General features: G+C 34.8%; 2 protein-coding genes across 2 annotated transcripts; one reads left to right on the top strand and one right to left on the bottom strand.

Moving 5' to 3' along the window:
• Positions 1–168: 168 nt before the first annotated feature.
• Positions 169–15,070, top strand: LOC130647420 (reticulocyte-binding protein homolog 2a-like). Its single transcript, XM_057453272.1, has 8 exons — positions 169–1,654; positions 1,971–2,140; positions 2,596–2,712; positions 2,911–3,075; positions 3,484–12,283; positions 13,069–13,436; positions 14,827–14,950; positions 15,028–15,070. The coding sequence occupies exons 1-6, from the start codon at positions 430–432 to the stop codon at positions 13,272–13,274; spliced, it is 10,683 nt and encodes a 3,560-aa protein (XP_057309255.1). The 5' UTR covers positions 169–429; the 3' UTR covers positions 13,275–13,436; positions 14,827–14,950; positions 15,028–15,070.
• LOC130647419 (uncharacterized) lies at positions 14,331–16,589 on the bottom strand. The gene is made up of 2 exons (XM_057453271.1): positions 16,195–16,589; positions 14,331–16,034 (listed from the first exon to the last, which is right to left on the bottom strand). Exons 1-2 carry the CDS (start codon positions 16,359–16,361, stop codon positions 15,143–15,145), a joined length of 1,059 nt encoding a protein of 352 aa, XP_057309254.1. The 5' UTR covers positions 16,362–16,589; the 3' UTR covers positions 14,331–15,142.
• Positions 16,590–19,339: the final 2,750 nt, after the last annotated feature.

Here is a 19,339-nt window from a genome sequence, read left to right as displayed (position 1 = left end):
TTTATTTATTATTATCTTGACATTAGAATAAAACAGGATGTCAAAAATGTGACGAGTAACAAACCGCTGACGCTTCCTTTACTTCATATACGTATGAAAAGACTCGTTTAAATTCATTCACGTTTTCTTTCATGAATACCTATCTTCAATACCAACACCATACATTTGAATATAACGTTCAACTATTGAAATAAACCAATCAAAATCTTTAATTCGTCTGAATTGTCCAATCAAAATGAGTTTGTTTTCTAATGAACCAATCATTTGACAGTTAACATTGCAGCTGAATTCACCTGCTTTAGCTCATTTTGCGTATAATAGACTTCTGTATGGCGAAAAAGAAAAATGGCGACTCTATTTCCGCACAAATATAAACTTCAAAAATATGAAACATAAAAGCAGCAATAAATTAACAGCTACGTCAGCATAATGTCTCGGCATGAGAGAAGACACAGCTTTGATGGCTCGAATACGCAATTTCGAAATTTCTCCGAGCAAAGTGGATATTATAAAGGCCAGAACAACTCCAGGCGTGTACATTTTGACGATGAGTCGGTGAACTATAACACTCCTAGCACGTTTTGTTTTGGTCGAAACACGGATAAACTGCGCACTAATCAACTCACTGTCCATGAAATCACAGCAAAGTTGAAACATTCCTATGAAAATATCAGCCATGGACTCGATGTGTTAGGTAAAGTATCAAAAGATTTAACTGGAATGAGAGAATGTTTAGGTTGTAGTAGAGGAAATAGTAAATTCAAACGTGAAAATCTTTTTGAGATCAATCGAATTTTAAGTGAGGTCGAAAACTTGCAACTTGCATTGCAAAAAGCCGGCAACCGCAAAAGAAAATACTTGGCAGAGTTGTCAAGGTTACAAACTACGTTACACAATGACCGGAAGAAAATGGAGAATTGGGTTCGATCATCCAGGGAATCCAAAGATAAACTTCAGTGTAAGTTGGATGAGACATCAAGACTAACGCGTGATCAGCAAGTACTGATACACAAGTTGAAAAATGACAATGCATCTCTATGGCAAATCTTACAAGAAATCCAAAAGCATCTCAACGAAGAAGATACTAATGTATGTAAAATGTTAGAGTCCTCAAGTCACATATGTGATGAGACAAAACAAAACCTTAATCTACCCACTCCTCAGAAAAATTCGTATGAGTTTAATTGTGATGTTTATCCAGCGAGTGATCAAGTTTCTTCCGTGGACAGCTTTCAAAATGGTAGACGGAGCTCTGATGGAGGCTCGTCCACGTCGAGTCAAGAACAGTACTTATCAGATAAACTCAAGCAGCTACTGGAGCAATCGAAGAATATACAAAAACTTATATCAAAAGTTGGCAATAATAACACAAGCCAAGACAATGCATGTAATTGTCGATGTAACGAAAAATGTACTTCTGCTCAGCCAGAAATTTGTTGTCGGGCGGAAAAGTCGTGCGAAATGAACACTCGGGAGAATGCAGCAAAGACACAACGTGATAATAATGAAATTATTCGCAGGTGTGAAGAGCTAGAAAGAAAGGTGGAGGAGTGTTCAACCAAGGAGATTCGTGAGAGAATCATGCAACAGCTTCAAGACATGGACAGCAACTCATCAATGCTTTCAAATGAAAATCAGCCATGTTTTAAAAAAGGTTACTATTTTTCATTTGCAATTTTGTTATTCTCTCTTAATCTCATGTCTTGTTATGCTTTTCTTACTCAATGAATTGTACTGTATCTTTGTACAATTAGCAAAAAAAAGGGCAAATTTTTCCCGCGAAAAATCTTATAATTAATTTACGTATATTGACATTTAGGTAATCTTTTTCTGATTGCGCATGCGTTAAAACGAGTCGTCTTCAAGTATATTCTACTAATGAGAAAAGAAAGCAATGTATAATTAAAAATACTATTACGATTTTGTTTTGTTTACTATTTGTTTACCGACGCCATTTTTATTTCTTTCAGACCAATGGTGTGAGAACACCGTGTGTTGTACGAAAAATGAAAGATGGAGACCTGAAGAACACCGACAAGTTAGAGAAGAACTTTTAGGATGTTTAGATAAGATGATGTGCATGGAGAAAAATTTCATGGATGCACAAAACGAGATTCAAATGTTGAGACAATATGTTAAGGTAACTTATTTTGTCTCGCTTTTTAAAGATATTTTCTGAGAGAAGTGATGTAGGAAGCGGGGGCTAGTGGCGGGTGATAACTTTTAAAATTGGCGTTTTTTTTAAATAAGCACACAAAATAACAATATCGCTCCTTGTCCCTTTGAAACCCATTTGTTGTTTCGACTTTATTGATTTCCAATGCATTTTCCAGCGTTAATTTTAAAATCTATCTGAAAGCGTAGGCTATTGCTCCATTTTATAAAGAGAATAACGTGAAGCCGTGGTTGAAACCGGTGGAAATAAAAAAATGTGGATACATTTAATATTCTTTATGATTTTAGTTTCTCATTCATAATAAAAGAATGTTTGTTCAGTTAAGATATTTAACCAAGCGTGCCACTGGATTTTCCTCTTTAGTATATAAATGTTTTGCTTGCAAATTTAAATGGATTTTAATAATTTTAACATTTCAGGAGACTTGTACTAACAAAGAAAAGTTCGAACGTGAAACAATAGAACAAAGTCGCGTAATTGAACTTCAAACAAAAGAAATCGAAACTCTAAAAATAAATTTAAATGACGCTGTGCAGGTACGGAGTCAACTTATAGTTGAACTATAGATAAATAGAATTGTACAAACTTGGTACTTGCTGTGCTGTGCTAACTGTATTGAATAATAAAGTTCAAAAGGCAAATTTTTTCATTTGTCGTATGTAATCCACACCAAAGTTTGTTAAAATAAAGTACTCTAATAATACCTCATGTACACCGTCTAGTTTTTATTTCAGGAACTAAAGCAGAGTCAAAACATGCTTGATCACGTGACAAAATTGGAGCAAACGCTGGAAGAGAAAAACAAAGAAATTTCTAACATGCGATCCAATGCTGGATACGGTGCATTACAGTTGAAATCAACCCTTAACGAGAAAAGCATAGAATTAGAGAAATTAAAGGTGATTTTTTTTTTATTAATTTGCTCCTTTGTGTGCTTCTTTCTTTTTTTTATTTAAAAGCAGGTCTGTATGTAGCAACATGAAAGGTTACCATGGTTGGCAAGTAATAGAAAGTTATGTTGGCATGTAATAGAAAGTTATTCAACTATTTCAGGATGTTTATTTCAATATTTCGTCATTAGCATTTTTATATATAATTCAACAACTCTGATGTTGAATCTGGCATTCAATTGGCCAGTAGTCGCTTTTATTAAGACGTTCTGTAAATGTCACAACTTCCCATTTGCAATAACTAGCATTCTAGATTCCTACAATCTCATCTACTGGATTAACTTTTTGTTGTCATTTTTTCTTTTTACCAAAGAACCTTTGTCTTAATTACCTTATGACTTGTACTTTTCTCTTTAGACTGAAATGAACTTTGCATTGGAAATGATGGAAAAAATGCGAGCAAATAAGGAATCAATTGATAGGACTCACATTGAAGATGAGCTTTCAATGCTTCAAGATGCCATCAACCAAATCGAACGTCAAATGCAAATAGTCCAAGAGGAAAGCATGTCATACAAAAGGGAGTTGCAGCTAAAGCAGCAAGCTTATTCAGAATTGGAGAGCGAACATCAAATGTTGATTTCCCGTTTAAAAACAACAGAAGATGAATCGCTGTTTTTGAGAAAAAGACTGGAAATTGTCAATAAAGAATTTAATATCAGCTCTATGTATGAAAAAGATGAACAAATTAGAAAATTAGAATCCGATTTAAGGAGATTACTTGAAAATGGAACCGCTGATTTAAATTATGACCGAAATGTAAATCAACGTGAACAAGAACAAGAGAACCTGGTTTCCACATTGATTGACGATAACAACAAATACTTGGAATTGATACAATACAAGGATAGAACTATCGACGAGTTGAGAAAAGACATGGATGCTCTTGCGAATGCTTTGGAAAAACGATTGATGCAACAGCAAGTGGAATCTTCTGAGGATGGAGGACACCAAACAGGTGACGAAGAACAAAATGATGTAGAAGAAGATGATGAAGAAGAAGAAGATGAAGAAGAAGAAGAAGGTGAAGAAGAGGAAGGTATAGAAGAAACAGATGCTGATCCAGAAAATGCAGCAATTGGAGCTGATATCAGCCATGAATTAGACGCAATTAAACAAATGCTTGGTGTATCTCATTCAGATATCACTGAGAAAGTCCTGGGCCTACATAAAGATTTGAACAAACTGAAAGATGAAAATCATTCCCTTCGTAAATACCTGAAGCATTCAAATCCATCCCAGTTTGAACAATCTAAACATCTCCAAAAACACAACGAAGACTTACAAACAGAAAATACAACACTGAGAGATATGTTAAACAAACCTTATCCCGGTATTGTGGAAAATATCTTAAATCAAGGAAAGGAGATAAAGGATTTGAAAGAAGAGAACAAACTTCTTCGGTTGGCTGTAGCTAATAATAAGAAAGGATTGATAGACAGTAACTTGAGGAAAAGAGAAAGAATTAAAGAACTTGAACAAAGAATCGGCGAGGTGCAAGGCCAGTCGGATCGCTCTTCACAAAAAAGACCATCAGATTCTCAAGAAAGTTACAATCCCTTCAAACAAACGAATTCTCAAACTTCGCAAGAGAAAGCTTCAGGTTCCAAAGTAAAAAATAAGGCAGATCCAGCATCATCCCCAAGGCAAAGTTCACCCCGTGACACAAATCCACCCGGAGAAAAATTCCTCGATGCAATGATGAAACAAAATGAAATGATAGGAAGGTTACAAGCGGATAACGATAAATTAAGAAGCAGATTATCTTCCGCGAAAGAAACTAAAAACTCGTTAGAAAATGAAGTGGACAGGCTGCAACAGAAGGAGAAAGCGAATGAAGCTCTAGAAAACGAACTGATGTCTTTAAGAACAGCATTGAAAGAAATGAGCGAGGATGCAGACTTGACTGCGTGTAAAAGAAAGATTGGTGAATTGCAGAACGAGGTGCAGAGATTGAAGCAACACAATGAAGATAGTTTAGATGAGACAACCGAGGATGGAGTTACACCTGCTGGAAGTCCCGATCGCAGTCGATTATCACTTAGTGCTTTTAAAGGTCCTGGAGGAGTTGCACGTGCTAAGAAGTTACTATCAGAGAACTCACAACTGAGAAGTGATCTTGATAAAGCTCACCAAGATTTGAATCGGCTTGCAAAGATTGCTGAAAGGTCAAAACATAATTCTTCTGCAGATCAAGCTCAAAGAAACAAAATGAAAAAGTTGGAAAACAAAGTTCAAAGATTGGAAGATGAAAATTTTGCATTGAAAGATAATATGCAGGATTTGCAGAGAACGAACAATGATGCAGAATCTGAGTTGATGTATTTGAAAACAGAAGTTGAAAATCTTACCGTAGATAAATCACAAGCTAACGAAGAGATACAAAAATTGAGAAGTTTCATCAAGGACTGGCATGACAGAAAAACAGAAGAGGGTGGCTTAACAGAAATGGTCAGTGTGTTAAATGAGACGGTAGACGAACTACAAAGACAAAAAGATGTTGTAGAAGATAAATTAGCAAGAGCTGAGTCGGAGAAAGTAAAACTAGAAAAGGAAATTTCAAGCTTAAAAGCAAACAACAAAATGTCAACTGATAAAACAATTCGTCAATTGGAAAAAGAAAAGGAAGAATTAGAACAAAAGTTAGGCAATGCAACATTAGATCTAACAAGCTCGCAAGAACAAAACAAAGAGCTCGAAGAAATAAGTCATAAGCTTGCAGAAGAATTAGAAAAAGTTCGCAATGATATCAGTGAGACCCATTTTGCTGATTGGCTTTCGCAGGATGTTGATCGCAGACTTGCCTTGTTGACTCCAGAATCTCATCGAAGCGATGTAAACATGGCGGATGCAGAAAGTAGACAAATCAAAAAAGATCAAGCTAGAGTAATTAGAAAGCTGCAAATTGAGAATCAAATGCTGAGAGCTAAGTTGGTTAGCTTGGAAGACGAAGCTGCGGGAACAACGAAAATTATTGCTGACATGGAACGTGGACATGGTCACCTGACAGGGACATTAAGATGTCACTTAATCCTGCAAAAAGCCGAAACTGGAAAGCTTTTAGAGGGATCATTACAACAATATTCTGGCGACTTTGAAATCCTTAAGCGAAACTTCAGAAGTTTAGAAGAAAAGTACGACAAGGAGAATAACTTTTCAAAACGACGTGATCATGCTTGGGATTTGTTTGCAAACGCTTGCGCCACGATGGATAACATACAGACTATACTGAACGAAGGTTTAGTAAAAGTTGAGGAAGACATCGAAAAAGAATTAACAGACAAAGAGTTTGAAGATAAAGATTATAAATCTAGATTGTGGATTTTAAGACGAAGATTAAGCGATGTTGAGAACAGGCACCGCGAATTACAACTACGGGCAGAAGAACTGAATCTTCGATTAGATGCTAAAACAACGGAATACGAAGTCACTCAAGATGAATTAGAGGACACGACACGTGACTTAGAAACACGAGAAACTTCCTTACAGTCACTAAAAAACGAATTGAGAAAGTTATCTAACGAAAATGCGAAATTAAAGACTTTGATCAGTAGCTTGAGAGAAAATCAAGACAAGACTGTCGGAGCTGTACTAAATGAAAACGATGCATTACAGAAAGCTGCTAATAATCGAGACAATAAGTTAAAAACATACGAGTCGGACGTTGAAGACATGATGGCAAAGCTAGATGAAAAAGACGCAGCTTTGAATGTGATGAAAAAAATGCGAGAAAATGCTGAGAAGGAAATTGAAGCTCTAAAGAATCGAATACAAATTTTGGAACGAAAACTAAAAGATATGACTGCACAACGTGATAAATTGAAGAAAGAAGCCGATAATCGTGCAGGATACATGGGGAACTGTCACGATGATCATGGCACTATACATATGCTTCGAGACGATATTAAACGCATCTCAAAAGAGAATGCACACTTGAAACAAGATATCCTTCTGAAGCAGAGGCAAATGTACGACATGTCGAAAGATTTACATAAAATGAAAATGCATCGAGATTTAGATTCCAGCTTTAATAAGGACAAAAAACTTAGTTTAAAAGATGAAGTTGGCGTGAAAATGATTCACGATTTAGCTGAACTCAAGGCGCAAAAATTCTTGCTGGAAACAAAGCTTGAAGATATCGAAAGAAGAAAGGAAGAGAAAACCCAAAAAGAGTTTGTAGACCAGTTTGTTGAGAATGCTTTCAAAAGTAAACTGATCGAAAAAGAAAAGGAAATTGAGCGCTTGAAGCGTGAAAAAGCAACTGGCAGAACATCAAAGAGTCCAAACACCACTCGTGATGACACCATGAGTGACATAAGTCCGTCAGTATTTGACAGCTACAGTGACAGCAAAAGCATAAGAGATCTAAAACGACAGATGAACAAACTCAGAGTAGATAATGAATTGTTGAGAGATGTTGTTGAACAAAAGAATTTAGGGAGTCTAGTTGACTCTGAAAAGAAACAACGAGAAAACGCAAGACTAGTTGATCAACAGAAAGCCGAGGTGGAGAGCTTAAGCACCGAGGTGGAGAATAAACAAAAAAAGATTAAAGAGTTGTTAAAAACTATAGAAGAAATGCAAGATGGGAAGATAGGGAAATTGTCAAAAGATCGTGTAACGAAATTGATCGAGAAAACAAAAGAAGAAGAAGTAAAAGCTTTGACGAAAAAATTAAACAAAAAAGATAAAGAAATGGAAGAACTGAAAAGAAAGTGTGACGAAAATGATAAGGAATTACAAAGGATGAAGGCAACGCAATCAGCATTGTCAAATGATGATGACAAATTCCAAAATTTGTACCTTAATCGCATGACTCCAACCAGAAGTGGTAACACACCAACGGATGGCTATCTTGACAAAATGTCACCAAAAACTGCAGTCAACCAGTATAATAAATCATCAACTGTAGCCACTACTCCACAAAGTCAACGAAACACTGACAGTGGATTTGCAATGACACCAAAAAATCATACCAAATCTGAGCAACCAAATTACACCAATACTGATCTAATCAACCTGGACGAACCTTTCTATGAAGAATTAATGCCTTATGAAGTCATGATTCCAGAAAGTCCAAAAGAAAAGAAAAAAAGTTCAGCAGATGCAGTAAAGAAAACGCAAATACCCACACGTATACCTGTCACCCCTAACAAAAGAAAGCGTATGCCTGAACCTACAGATCAAAAACAAGATGGTGGAGGTTATGTAGTACCTATTGATGTAAAAAGTACGCCAAAAGATGAAAAGAAAACAACTGCTGTAACAAAGAAGAAGACACCTCAGGTAAAACCTCATGAAATATTTATTCAAGACGAACTTAAAATTCTCCGACTAAACGTAGGACTGACAGAACACGACACTTTACAAACTCTCGGACGCGACGCTTTTGATAGCCTAATTGACTATCAAATATATTCCCGAAATTCTGACGATATTGCACAACTGCAAGACGACATTGACGACCTTCGGAATGAAAACGAAAAATTACAAAATAAACTACAAGAAATGACATTACCAGATCAGCAACAAAAACTTCGAAAGGGAAATGTTGGGGAACGTGATGCTAACACGTCCAATCAAGTTTTAAAAGAAAAACTTGAACTTAACATTGACGAAAATAAAACGCTTAAGGACTTGCTTGAAACCCAATCACAGAATGTAAAAAGCCAAGAAGCTGTGATAAGAACATTAAAGAAAGATATTACTGATAATAAAGCTAGACTTGAAAAGTATAAAGATGCAGCGACGAAAGAGATGAAGGAGAAGAAATTAGAAAATCGAGAACTGAAGAAGCAAATAAAAGAGAATGGAAAGAACACTCAAAAGGACAAAATTAAATTAAACCTGAATTTAAAGCAAGTAAAAGAAAAATTACATGCAGAAGAAGAAAAAGTCAAAACTCAGGAAAAAGTAATTGAAGATTTGGAAAGTCAACTGCATTCACTGAGACACAAAATAGATACTAACCTCGATTATTCAAACCAGGAAATCAATGCCCTTAACAACAGTTTAACCAGTGAGGGGCTTATGTTAGAAAAATTGCGCTCTGAAAATACTGATTTTAAAAAACATTTGTATGAGAGGGAAAAAGAAATAAACAAGTTAAAGGAAAATCTTGAAACGAAAGAAGCAACATACGAAAAAGTATTAAAGAATGCTGAGTCAGCTTTAGAGGAAGCCAAATCAAAATTAACACACCAGAATAACAAAAATGAAGAACTAAAAAAAATCGTCGACGAAATTTCAACTGAAAGAGCCAACGAAAAGAATGCCTTTGACGAGGTGAAAGAGGAACTTAAAAAGGCTTTAGTGAAAAAGAACGAAATTATCGAAAACTTTGGAACCGAATTAGAAGTTCTTCGTAAATCGTCAAAAGAAAGTGAAGAGAATTTAAAAGAGGAAATAGCAAATCTTGAAACGCAATGTAAGGAGTACAAAACCATCTTAGAAGAAAGTGCTTCTACAACTTCAGAATTAAACTTAACAAAAAACGAGAACTCCACCCTAAGGAATGAAATAAAACAGAAACAACAAGAACTTGAAATTTTTCAACAAAGACATGAATTAACACGAACAAACAAAGACGAAATTAGCAGTTTGAAAGAGGAGTTATCGCAAACGAAATCCTCACTGGAGGAACTGAAGCGTCAACATCAGAAACAGCACCATAGGTTGCAAGATTTGCAAAACCAAAACGTTGTATTAACGCACACAAATGATTTGTTGTCTGAAGAGAAATCAACACTTGTTGAAAGTTCTTTACAAACAGATCCCATTGATGATACCGATGGATTTGAAGGGAATATGGAGCTCGAAATTGAAATGGAAATCTTAAGAGGATGCAATGAAGAACTGGAGAAAGAAGTTGAGGAACTACAAGACAAAATAAAAGTATTTGAAGAAGACAATGTAGTCCGTGAAAAAGAGGTCAAGCAAGTGCAAGATGATTTGGGAAGAACTTTGGAATATTTAAGGGAATTATCAGAGGAAAATGAATTCATAAAGAATACCAAAACCGAGTTTCAGGCAAAGATAACATCACTGGAACAGGAGAATGTAGATTTAAAAGACAAAATGTTAACTCTGGAGAAAGATAACGAATTTAAAGAAGAAGGCGAATTACAAAAGCTAAAGGATGAGTTAAAAAATGCAAAGGTTACAATCGACAAAAATGGCAATATGATTGAAGAGATGGAAAGTGTAATGGACCAACTAGAAGAGGAGCTTAAGGCAAGAGATAAAATCATTAATGAAGATAAAATAGCTCATGATAAAAGCATCAAAGAGCTTGAATCAGTTGTCAACGACTTGGAGGAGGAAATTCAATCGAAGGCTACTGAACACGAGCAGTCGCAAGTGTACAATAAAAAAGCAAGAGAGATTTTGGAAATGTCTTTTAAAGCATACCAACAGCAGCAAAGCGAGGAGGTTTTTAAACTTAATAATAGTATTAATGATTTAACCAACAAGTTAGATTGGTCGCAGTATGAGAATAAGGAAAAGAGCAAAGAAAACAAAACTTTGAAAATTGCCATTGATGAGTGGATAAAGAAATCAGCCTCGCAAACAGAAGAAATGAACCGTTTACAAGATCAGCTCATCAGCCAGAGCGAAGCCAATCAAAATGGGGACGGTTATTTCTTAGCCAACCAATGTAACGACAAATATGTGTGGTCCAATCAGATTGATATCTTGAAAACGGAAATTGAAAATAAAAATAGTTTAGTGAAGAATTTACAAATTGAACTGCAAGGTAAAGAAGAACAATATAGTAAAGTTTTGTCGGCATTAAATCGACGTCGCGATGAATCGAAAACATTTATTTCAATGCAAGATAAAATGCAGAATGAGCTTGATAGTAAAGAAGATTTAATACGAAAATTGATGTTTAAATTAAAATCAAATTCACTCGATGTTACAGAAACGTCTTTAAATCTTTCTGATAATTCTATTGAAGATATCGAGTTAGATATTGAATTAGGGGAGGATTTTGCGTTACAAAATAAAAATGTTAAGGAAGTAGAGGATGATCAATCACGTGCTTTTAATTCGTTGTCGGAACTGCTTTCGTCAACGCGAAAACGAAATCACCGCTTAAATACTGATTTAGAAAATTGTCGAAGAAAAGTCCTGCAGGTTGGAAAAGAAAAGAGCCAAGCAGAAAACAAGTGTGAACTCTTGGAAGTTGAGTTGGACGATGTGAAAACAAAATTAAAAGAATTACGCACAATAATGCAAGAGTCGCCCGATGTTAGTTTTGGGGACGAAAATAAAGCAGTGGCCATGAAAGCGAAACTTTACAGCGCGTATAAAGAACTACGAGAAAGATCCATTGAAATCGCAACACTTCGAATGTCACTGGAGATCAAAGACCTCGAAATTGAATCGTTAGAAAAGGAAATACGGCAACAAAATACCAAAGATTCATTGGTTGATCATAAGGGCCAATTAGAACACAAATCTGAATGCACGCATTCGAATGATATAAAGAGCTTAGTGCAAGAACTCGAGGAACGAGAAGAATGCGAACGAGTTTTACAAAACCAGCTTACCGAGTTAAGAAACGGGTTGATGAGTAAAACGAAACATTGTGATTATATACAAAACGAACTTGTTAAAGTTGTCGGTAGGTTTAAAGATGTTGAAAAAAGCCTTCTAGAGCAAGATAAATCGTTGAAGGAAAGGTTTTTATACACTAATGAAGAAAATTCAGATTTATCTGAGATCACACCCTTAACGACTAATAGTTTTTCAACACTCGTTCTCGAAGAAACGATAACACCGAGTATTGTCGGAATTAACGAGCAGGGTAACCGAACGTACTTGCTGGACGAAGAAAACGAAGAAGAGAATAATGAAAAACAAAACAAACAGAATAAAATCAAGAGACTTGAAGAATTGAGTTTAAAGCAGCAGGAAGAAAATCTTTACTTTAAAGCCCAAATCAATGGGCTAGAATCTAAAATGAAAATATTATCTGGTGAGAAAAAAGATTTAGAAAGAGAAAACAAAAACTTGAAAGAGGAACATGAAATAAAGATTGAAGAATTAATGCACGAGATTTTAAAAATGGAAGACGAGTTAGCCCTCAAAGAAGATGAAATCAAAAACCTGAGACAAGATTCTTTCGACATGACGACATCTGACAATAACGGTACGTTTAACTGACAAAAACATGTCACACGCACGTGCACGATAAAATAAATAATGGCTGCCCCGAAACAACAACCACGCTGTTTTCATGTATAAAAAACTTCGTAATAAAGACTTTTGTAGTTCAAATTAGAAAAGTGGTGAATATTATGTGAGGCTTGACACCATTTCAAAAAGAATAACAGAAGGCATTCACTTAGCTTAAAGGTAACCACCACCAGTTTGCAAATATTTAAAAAATTGAGTTAACTGATCATATTTCTGACGAAAAACCTATTTTTCAACGCTGCAGATATGTATTATGATAGGTTATTGACGGTAAGAAAAATCTTTACGAAAACGATCGTAATTCGTCACGCTTAACGCCGACAATAATATACTATCTACGAGTTTACGGTTGTTAGCCCGTAAAAACATCTACGTGAATTCGCCCGTCACAACAATATTATCCTATCGTAGTTCATGCGTTTTTGTTCGCCTGTCAGCATGAGTAATGGAATTACTCTTCGCGAGATCCGAAATGAAGCTGCGACGTAACCATTTTGAGCAGAGAGGCAGAATACGGGTAGTTTTATAGACTAGTCAGGGTCCCATGAAAAAATCCACTGGGTCGGCCGTTCTTTATTTATCGCATATTTCGTGTTTCCGTAACACAACGTTCTTTTCGCGCACCAACAGACAAACAGAATGCGCTATTTTTTAAGAGGAGTTTCGATGGCATACAGCTAGCTTAGAGGCATCAAAATAAGTGTATGTTATCATATAAATTTCTATTTTCTGTTACAGGCTTGACTAGCAACAAAACATCAGAATTATCGCAATACAGAACAGATAACGCCCGTTTAAAAGACCAGCTCGCAATACAAGTAAAAAGACACGAGGTCGAGATGGAACACTTGAAGTCAACATTGCTCAACTTAAAAGCCGAGCATGTGTTTTCATTAACTCTTTCTATACCACGTGAATTTCATGGTAAATTTGGTAGCCCTTGAAAAAGCCTCATATCTTTTGATTGAAACATTATTAGGAAATCTATGACCCCTCAAAAGAAAGGTAAAAGATCAAGGATTCCAAATAAAAAAAAAAAATTTCAAAATTCATAATGGCCAAAATCCATAATGGCGGAAAAGCTGTTGAAATTTTTAGAGAAAATGGTAAGTTTTTATATTCTCTTGTTTCTAACTTGTTTTCACATAGTTGTAGGGTGATTTCTTTGCTTAAAAAGTTGTACCCCATTATATTTCTGACACTTTACAAAAAATTTCAGGTCAAAAGGACTATTAGTTCCGGAGTTATGGTCAAATTAAGCCGGTTTCTTATTTTAGTAAGAATATAACCGTAAAATATTCATAAAAAATGGAAAAGTGTACCCTAAATAAAGTCTAATAACATAATACTTACTAGTTCCTAGAAAGTCAATGACCCCTCAAAAGAAAGGTAATGTATCAAAGATTTTTATTGTGAAAAAAAAAAGAAAATCTAAACCGGTTGAAATCCATAATGGCGGAAAAGATGTGAAAATTTCTTCAAAATTGTGCGTAAAAATGAATTATTTGATCAAAAAATGACTTCCACTTGGTTTTAGAGTGATGTTTTTGCTTACAAAGTTGTACCCCATTATATTTCTGACACTTTGCAAAAAATTTCAGGTCCAAAGGACTATTAGTTCCGGAGATATGGTCAAACTAAGCCGGTTTCTTATTTTAGTAAAAATGTAACCGTAAAATATTCATAAAAAATGGAAAAGTGTACCCTAAATAAAGTCTAATAACATAATACTTACTAGTTCCTAGAAAGTCAATGACCCCTCAAAAGAAAGGTAATGTATCAAAGATTTAATTTTGAAGAAAAAAAAGAAAATCTAAACCCATTGAAATCCATAATGGCGGAAAAGCTGTGAAAATTTCTTCAAAATTGTGCGTAAAAATGAATTATTTGATCAAAAAATGACTTCCACTTGGTTTTAGAGTGATATTTTTGCTAACAAAGTTGTACCCCATTAAAATTCTGACACCTTGCAAAAAATTTCACGTCCAAAAGACAATTAGTTCCGGAGATATGGTCACATGAAGCAGCCTCCTCCTATTTAGAGAATTATCGTAAACCGACGAATAATCGGTTCAAATCCTAATAAAGAACAGGAATACAAACAAAAGAAAATTTGCACAAATGAATGTTTTTCCTAGTGTTTGAATGTTGTATGCCACTTCTGAAAACAATTATTTTCTTTTGTAAAGTGCAAATAAACATCACATTGTGGAGCAGAACACTTCGTGTAAACACGGACTTGCTTCTTCAACTCTGCGTAACAGACTTTACAATTTCGTTTCTCTTCGGTGAATACCGGCATATGTTCAGTGTTATATCTCTTATCAATGGGAGCTTGGAAGTTATTGTAGTACTTAAGTCTTATAAATGTGCAGTGTGATTTTCACCGACATAAAATTTTGGATAAAAATATCTGTTATATAAGCAAGGAAGCTTTTTTTTCGATAAATTAAATTAAAAGACACTCTGTTGTTAATTTTACTGATTCTTTAACAGGTGCCAGTCATGCAAAAGGAATGAGATTGTGAAAGAAAAATGTTCAGCGACGAAAGACACAGTTTGCCGCTGTCCCACAGGGTTTGTATACGATCCTATCAAACCTTGTGAACCATGCAAGGATGTAAGTAAATAAAAAGAATTCGATTAACAATGTGTGAATAAAAAGATGTCATTCAGTAGCATTTTGAAATACTTTAGGCGGAAAATTGTGAGGACAATGGAGACAATGGAGGCAATGAAGGAGGTGAAAAAGGAGGTGGTTTATATGTCCACAAAGGAGTTTCAGGTTAGTCAACTTTGATTCTTTGACGTTTTACACATTTTTGCATGTAAAATATAGGGCAAATATGTGTTGACGTGTATCTAAATATAGCTTATGACCTTGTTCCTCCTCAGGATCCACAACATGTAGCATGGACAACAAAGCGTAGAACCTACTCCTGGACAGCATCTCCCTTGCCCATAAACCATGAAACAGTGATTTGACACTCCAGTATCGGTCGTGTCGCGGTAGCCGCACGATACCCATGTACATAAGTAAAGCGATAAATTGCTTCATCTCGTGGACAGAGGTTTCTTTCCATGACCCATCTTTTTTTGCACAACTTTTCTTTTTGCTGATGTTTCTCCAGCCATATGTATTAGTATGCTTCACTATATCCTGAATCAATTCCTCACTAAAGAATAGTTGGAAAAAATCAATTTCTTGAACGCCGCGTATCAATGGAACATCACAATGCAATCCTGGGTCACGTGTCGGAGTAAAATCTGGTAGAATGTTTGGAGTATCTGGATCATCATAACTCTTGGTATTCTTATGTGCTACTGGCTCCTTATTAGCTGGCTTCTTATTGGCTGGTTTCTTGTTAGCTGGCTTCTTTTTACCTTTTTTTGTAGAGGTATGTTTCTCGCAAATGTTTTCTTTGTTATCGCAGTCATCATCGGTTGACCCCAAATCAATAACCTGTTTTCGAGGAAGGCGCGTGCGACGAGAAATTCTCGTACTGGGCTCATTAGTGACTGTGGCATGGTCAGGAACATTATTATTGGCACAGAATGTTAGAGAAACAGCAGAATTTAGAGCAGTTACTTGACTTTCATTGTTCAACGTTTCAGTCGAGTTTGTGGACAGCGGCGGTGGCGGTGAAGAAGGAGGCGGTGATGAGCGACCGACAAGATTGCTTTCAACATCAGCATTTGGATCACTAAAAATAAAAGGAAGCAATCACCCTGAGAAAAGTCTTACCATCACCTTTTATTGAGACTGTTTAAAAGTAGACATCAAGTATGTTACATAAAATAATTACAAGACAGGTTCCAAGCGAGAAACGCATAAGCACAGAAAAAGGACGATAAAGCACTTACTTTTCATCCCAATCCGAGTAGTAACCCAATAAAGCATTATCTATTCTTTCTTCTTCGTCACTACTGAGGCCCCCATGACATGAATCGATGTCAGAATCATCAGTTTCAAGCATATAATTGACAGCATCTTCAAGAGAAATTCTCCTTGAGCTTCCAGCCTTCGCCATTTTGTTTTTTGAATGTTTGTGATGTTGCTGGCCCGAATCTACAACTCACACGGAAACGAAAATACTTGAATCTGATTGGCTGATTCAAAAGCCGTATTTTGAGCTTTTATAGCCTGCGAGACGACCAGTGGTTGTTTCACAATTCGATTTTGAAGTCATCAGTCCCACAGGACTGATTTTAGCTGGGGCGGTATAGAAAGAGTTAAAGAGTGATTTAGAACAAACATGCAAAGATAAACTGACATATCAAGTCAAATTGCGAAGAATGGCGGGAAAATTAGATGAGAACGAAATACGAATACAAAATTTGTTACAGGAAAATGAAAAGTTACGAGAACATACAATCGAAAACAAAGATGGCAGCCAATAACTTAATGTTCATTTTAGTTTTTACAATTATTTTATAGAAGTTTAAAATAGTTTTAATATGACGTCATTGATTCTTTTGCTGTGATTTATAAACAATATTTACCAAATAAATAAATAAAAATCTATTCTTTAAAACGTTTAATTTTTTTCCTCTTTTCTGACATATAATATGGTATTCAATGTAGGAAACTTAAAATTTATAAACACGCATGCGCAGAAAGCATAATCATGTATATATGTAAATAAATATTGTAATTAGTTTATGTATAATGTTACTAATTTGATTAATCTGGGTTTTTTTTAATTATATTATCTTTTTGTTGTTTTGAAATAAAATGGAACAGAAATTTTTGTTTTGAATTTTAAACACCTTGCATTAAGACTTGTTTTACACTGGCGCAAACTTTCATACAAGGCAAGGGTACTAAGTGAATAAAACTTGCCTATATTCTCTATTTTTTTCATTTTAAGAATGTTTTACGTCAGAACTTTGATTTCGTTATGGTAAAAATCTAATATATCATGTTTGATACAATGAATCGAGTTTGTTACGTTTTTGCTTTATTTCTTCATTTAATTGGGACAGCAAGAAAACCAACCTCGTCCCGGATCTTTTTAGGGCTTACAAATTTTTTAAACACTTGAAAAAGCATTTGGAATCTATGAAGTTACAAGTTACAACACATACGAAATGTGTTCATTGAGTTATTTTAACAGTGTAATAGAGACGTGTGAAAACTCGTGCCCGGACCCTTTCTTTGCGAATTACGCGGAATTTTTTTTAATGTTTCTCATTGTTTATATTTTCAGGAAAACGAGAAATGTTTGGTTCACAATTTTTGTCCAACATAAATATGTAAAATAAACTAATTGACTCAATATTTCTAAAGTGCAAAAACGGATTTAACACAAAATTCGTTAAATTTGAACAAATAACCACTTCGGTTATCAGTTGACCAGCAGTCGCAAAGAGATCGGAAAATGTTGGCGATTACCTAAATAAATTCGTAACGATAATCCTCATTTTTTGGAAACTTTTAAAATTACTACTCGATACTTGCTTGAAAATGCATCATAAAAGATGCTTTGTTTGTTTAAATAATTCTTAAATACAAAATACACGATATAGGCTGAGTGGGTTCACTCATGCTTAATTCAGCGTTGATATGAGTTGTTTCAAATTTAACCCTCCTTCTAGCCACACCGCTTTTCAAACCGCAACAACGTCACAAATATCTCCACAGTGGTGGTAACATTTTCAATAGCAATAAAATAATAATGAACAGGATATTTTGAGACTTTCCCCCAAAAATAACGAAGGTCAAAGCTAACTTTCAAATATGTTTTTTAAAAAAAAAAAATAAATAAATAAAAAAAAAGTAAAAAAAAAAGTTAAAGATGTATGTTTTTTCTTTATACAAAATGTTTTTGTTTTTCACGAGGGCAATTCTCCCAAAAGTGGTTGGTTGACGTCGTTCCCATGACAACAGTAGACAGCAAAACATGTTTCAGTGGAGGCTTTTAACGCGAACTAATAAATAGTACTTAATAATAAGAAAAAATGAACACGAAAAGACTCACCTTGTACGATAGCAATAATTTTTGAACACAAAATAAAACGAGTTAAAAAGATGAGATTAAATATTGCTGACATCAGCAAAATTCCGACGCTATCTAATTAAAAGCAATTAAATACTAATAACAATTGGTCATGATGTAAACAGCTGTAATGCGTCGTCTGTATAAATATAAGTTTTAAACAGATTTTGTAACAGTGACGTATACTTAACTGTACAAAACAACCTCATGCCTACAGCCTTTTTTCTTTTTCTCGTACTAAAGGGCATTGGGATGAAGTTGTATATAGCTTCCATTTACGCTCACATTAGTCGCAAGATATGACTGCCTTTTTAGAAAATGGTTTAACCATCTACCAATTCCATCATTGACAAGCAAAGTTTTTAAGGCAATCTGACTGGATTTTTCCTAGAGCTTTTTTAAATATTTTCTTATTATTATCTTTTGGTCCTATAAGATTCTAAAAATATTCGAAAGAAACGGTCATATTTATATATTTATCTTTAGATAGTGAAATAGCTACCGAATGTGTAATTCCATTTTTCTTTAATATGTGTTTTAGTTATTACACGCATATCCTCCATGTGAAAAAATGCAATGAGATCTTAGATCGTGGTTGATGATTACTGCCAAAAAAAACAAAAAAACGGAGCCTTTAAGTTTAACTAGCCCTCCCCAGCCCCATAAAACCACCAGTTTCGATATTACTTAAAATGAAAAAAGTTTTTTTTTATAATCCTGAGAATCAAAATACTTGTTTCATGACTTTCCTTTTGAACCTGGAACCCAGGTTTTTTTCTCTCTTTTTATATCAAGGTGGCGAGAATTTCGTCTCAGAGACAAAGAGAGCCGGGTTTAAGGTTGTTAAAAACTTTACTCCTATCATGTTACTAAAATTCCTGTTGAAAGAAACTTTTTAAAATATTGTATTCTCCATTTTCTGAGACAACTTAAATATTTATTAAAATTTGTCTAGTTTTTACTGCATAACTTCTTTAATACTGCTATCTGAAGACTGGTAACTAATTGTC

The sequence above is a fragment of the Hydractinia symbiolongicarpus genome, chromosome 6, assembly GCF_029227915.1.
Source record: "Hydractinia symbiolongicarpus strain clone_291-10 chromosome 6, HSymV2.1, whole genome shotgun sequence".
NCBI classification, from domain to species: Eukaryota; Metazoa; Cnidaria; class Hydrozoa; order Anthoathecata; family Hydractiniidae; genus Hydractinia; species Hydractinia symbiolongicarpus.
Note: the sequence above shows the minus strand (reverse complement) of the source record. Positions and strands in the feature narration are given on the sequence as shown.

Bases quoted from the DNA above. Each gene is read 5' to 3' on its own strand.
- LOC130647420 (XM_057453272.1), top strand. From the start codon at position 430: ATGTCTCGGCATGAGAGAAGACACAGCTTTGATGGCTCGAATACGCAA. The intron at 2,713-2,910 runs GTACGGAGTCAA...TTTTTATTTCAG, and splicing joins ATTTAAATGACGCTGTGCAG to GAACTAAAGCAGAGTCAAAA. The intron at 12,284-13,068 runs GTACGTTTAACT...TTTCTGTTACAG, and splicing joins GACGACATCTGACAATAACG to GCTTGACTAGCAACAAAACA.
- LOC130647419 (XM_057453271.1), bottom strand. From the start codon at position 16,361: ATGGCGAAGGCTGGAAGCTCAAGGAGAATTTCTCTTGAAGATGCTGTC. The intron at 16,035-16,194 runs GTAAGTGCTTTA...TTTTATTTTTAG, and splicing joins TACTCGGATTGGGATGAAAA to TGATCCAAATGCTGATGTTG.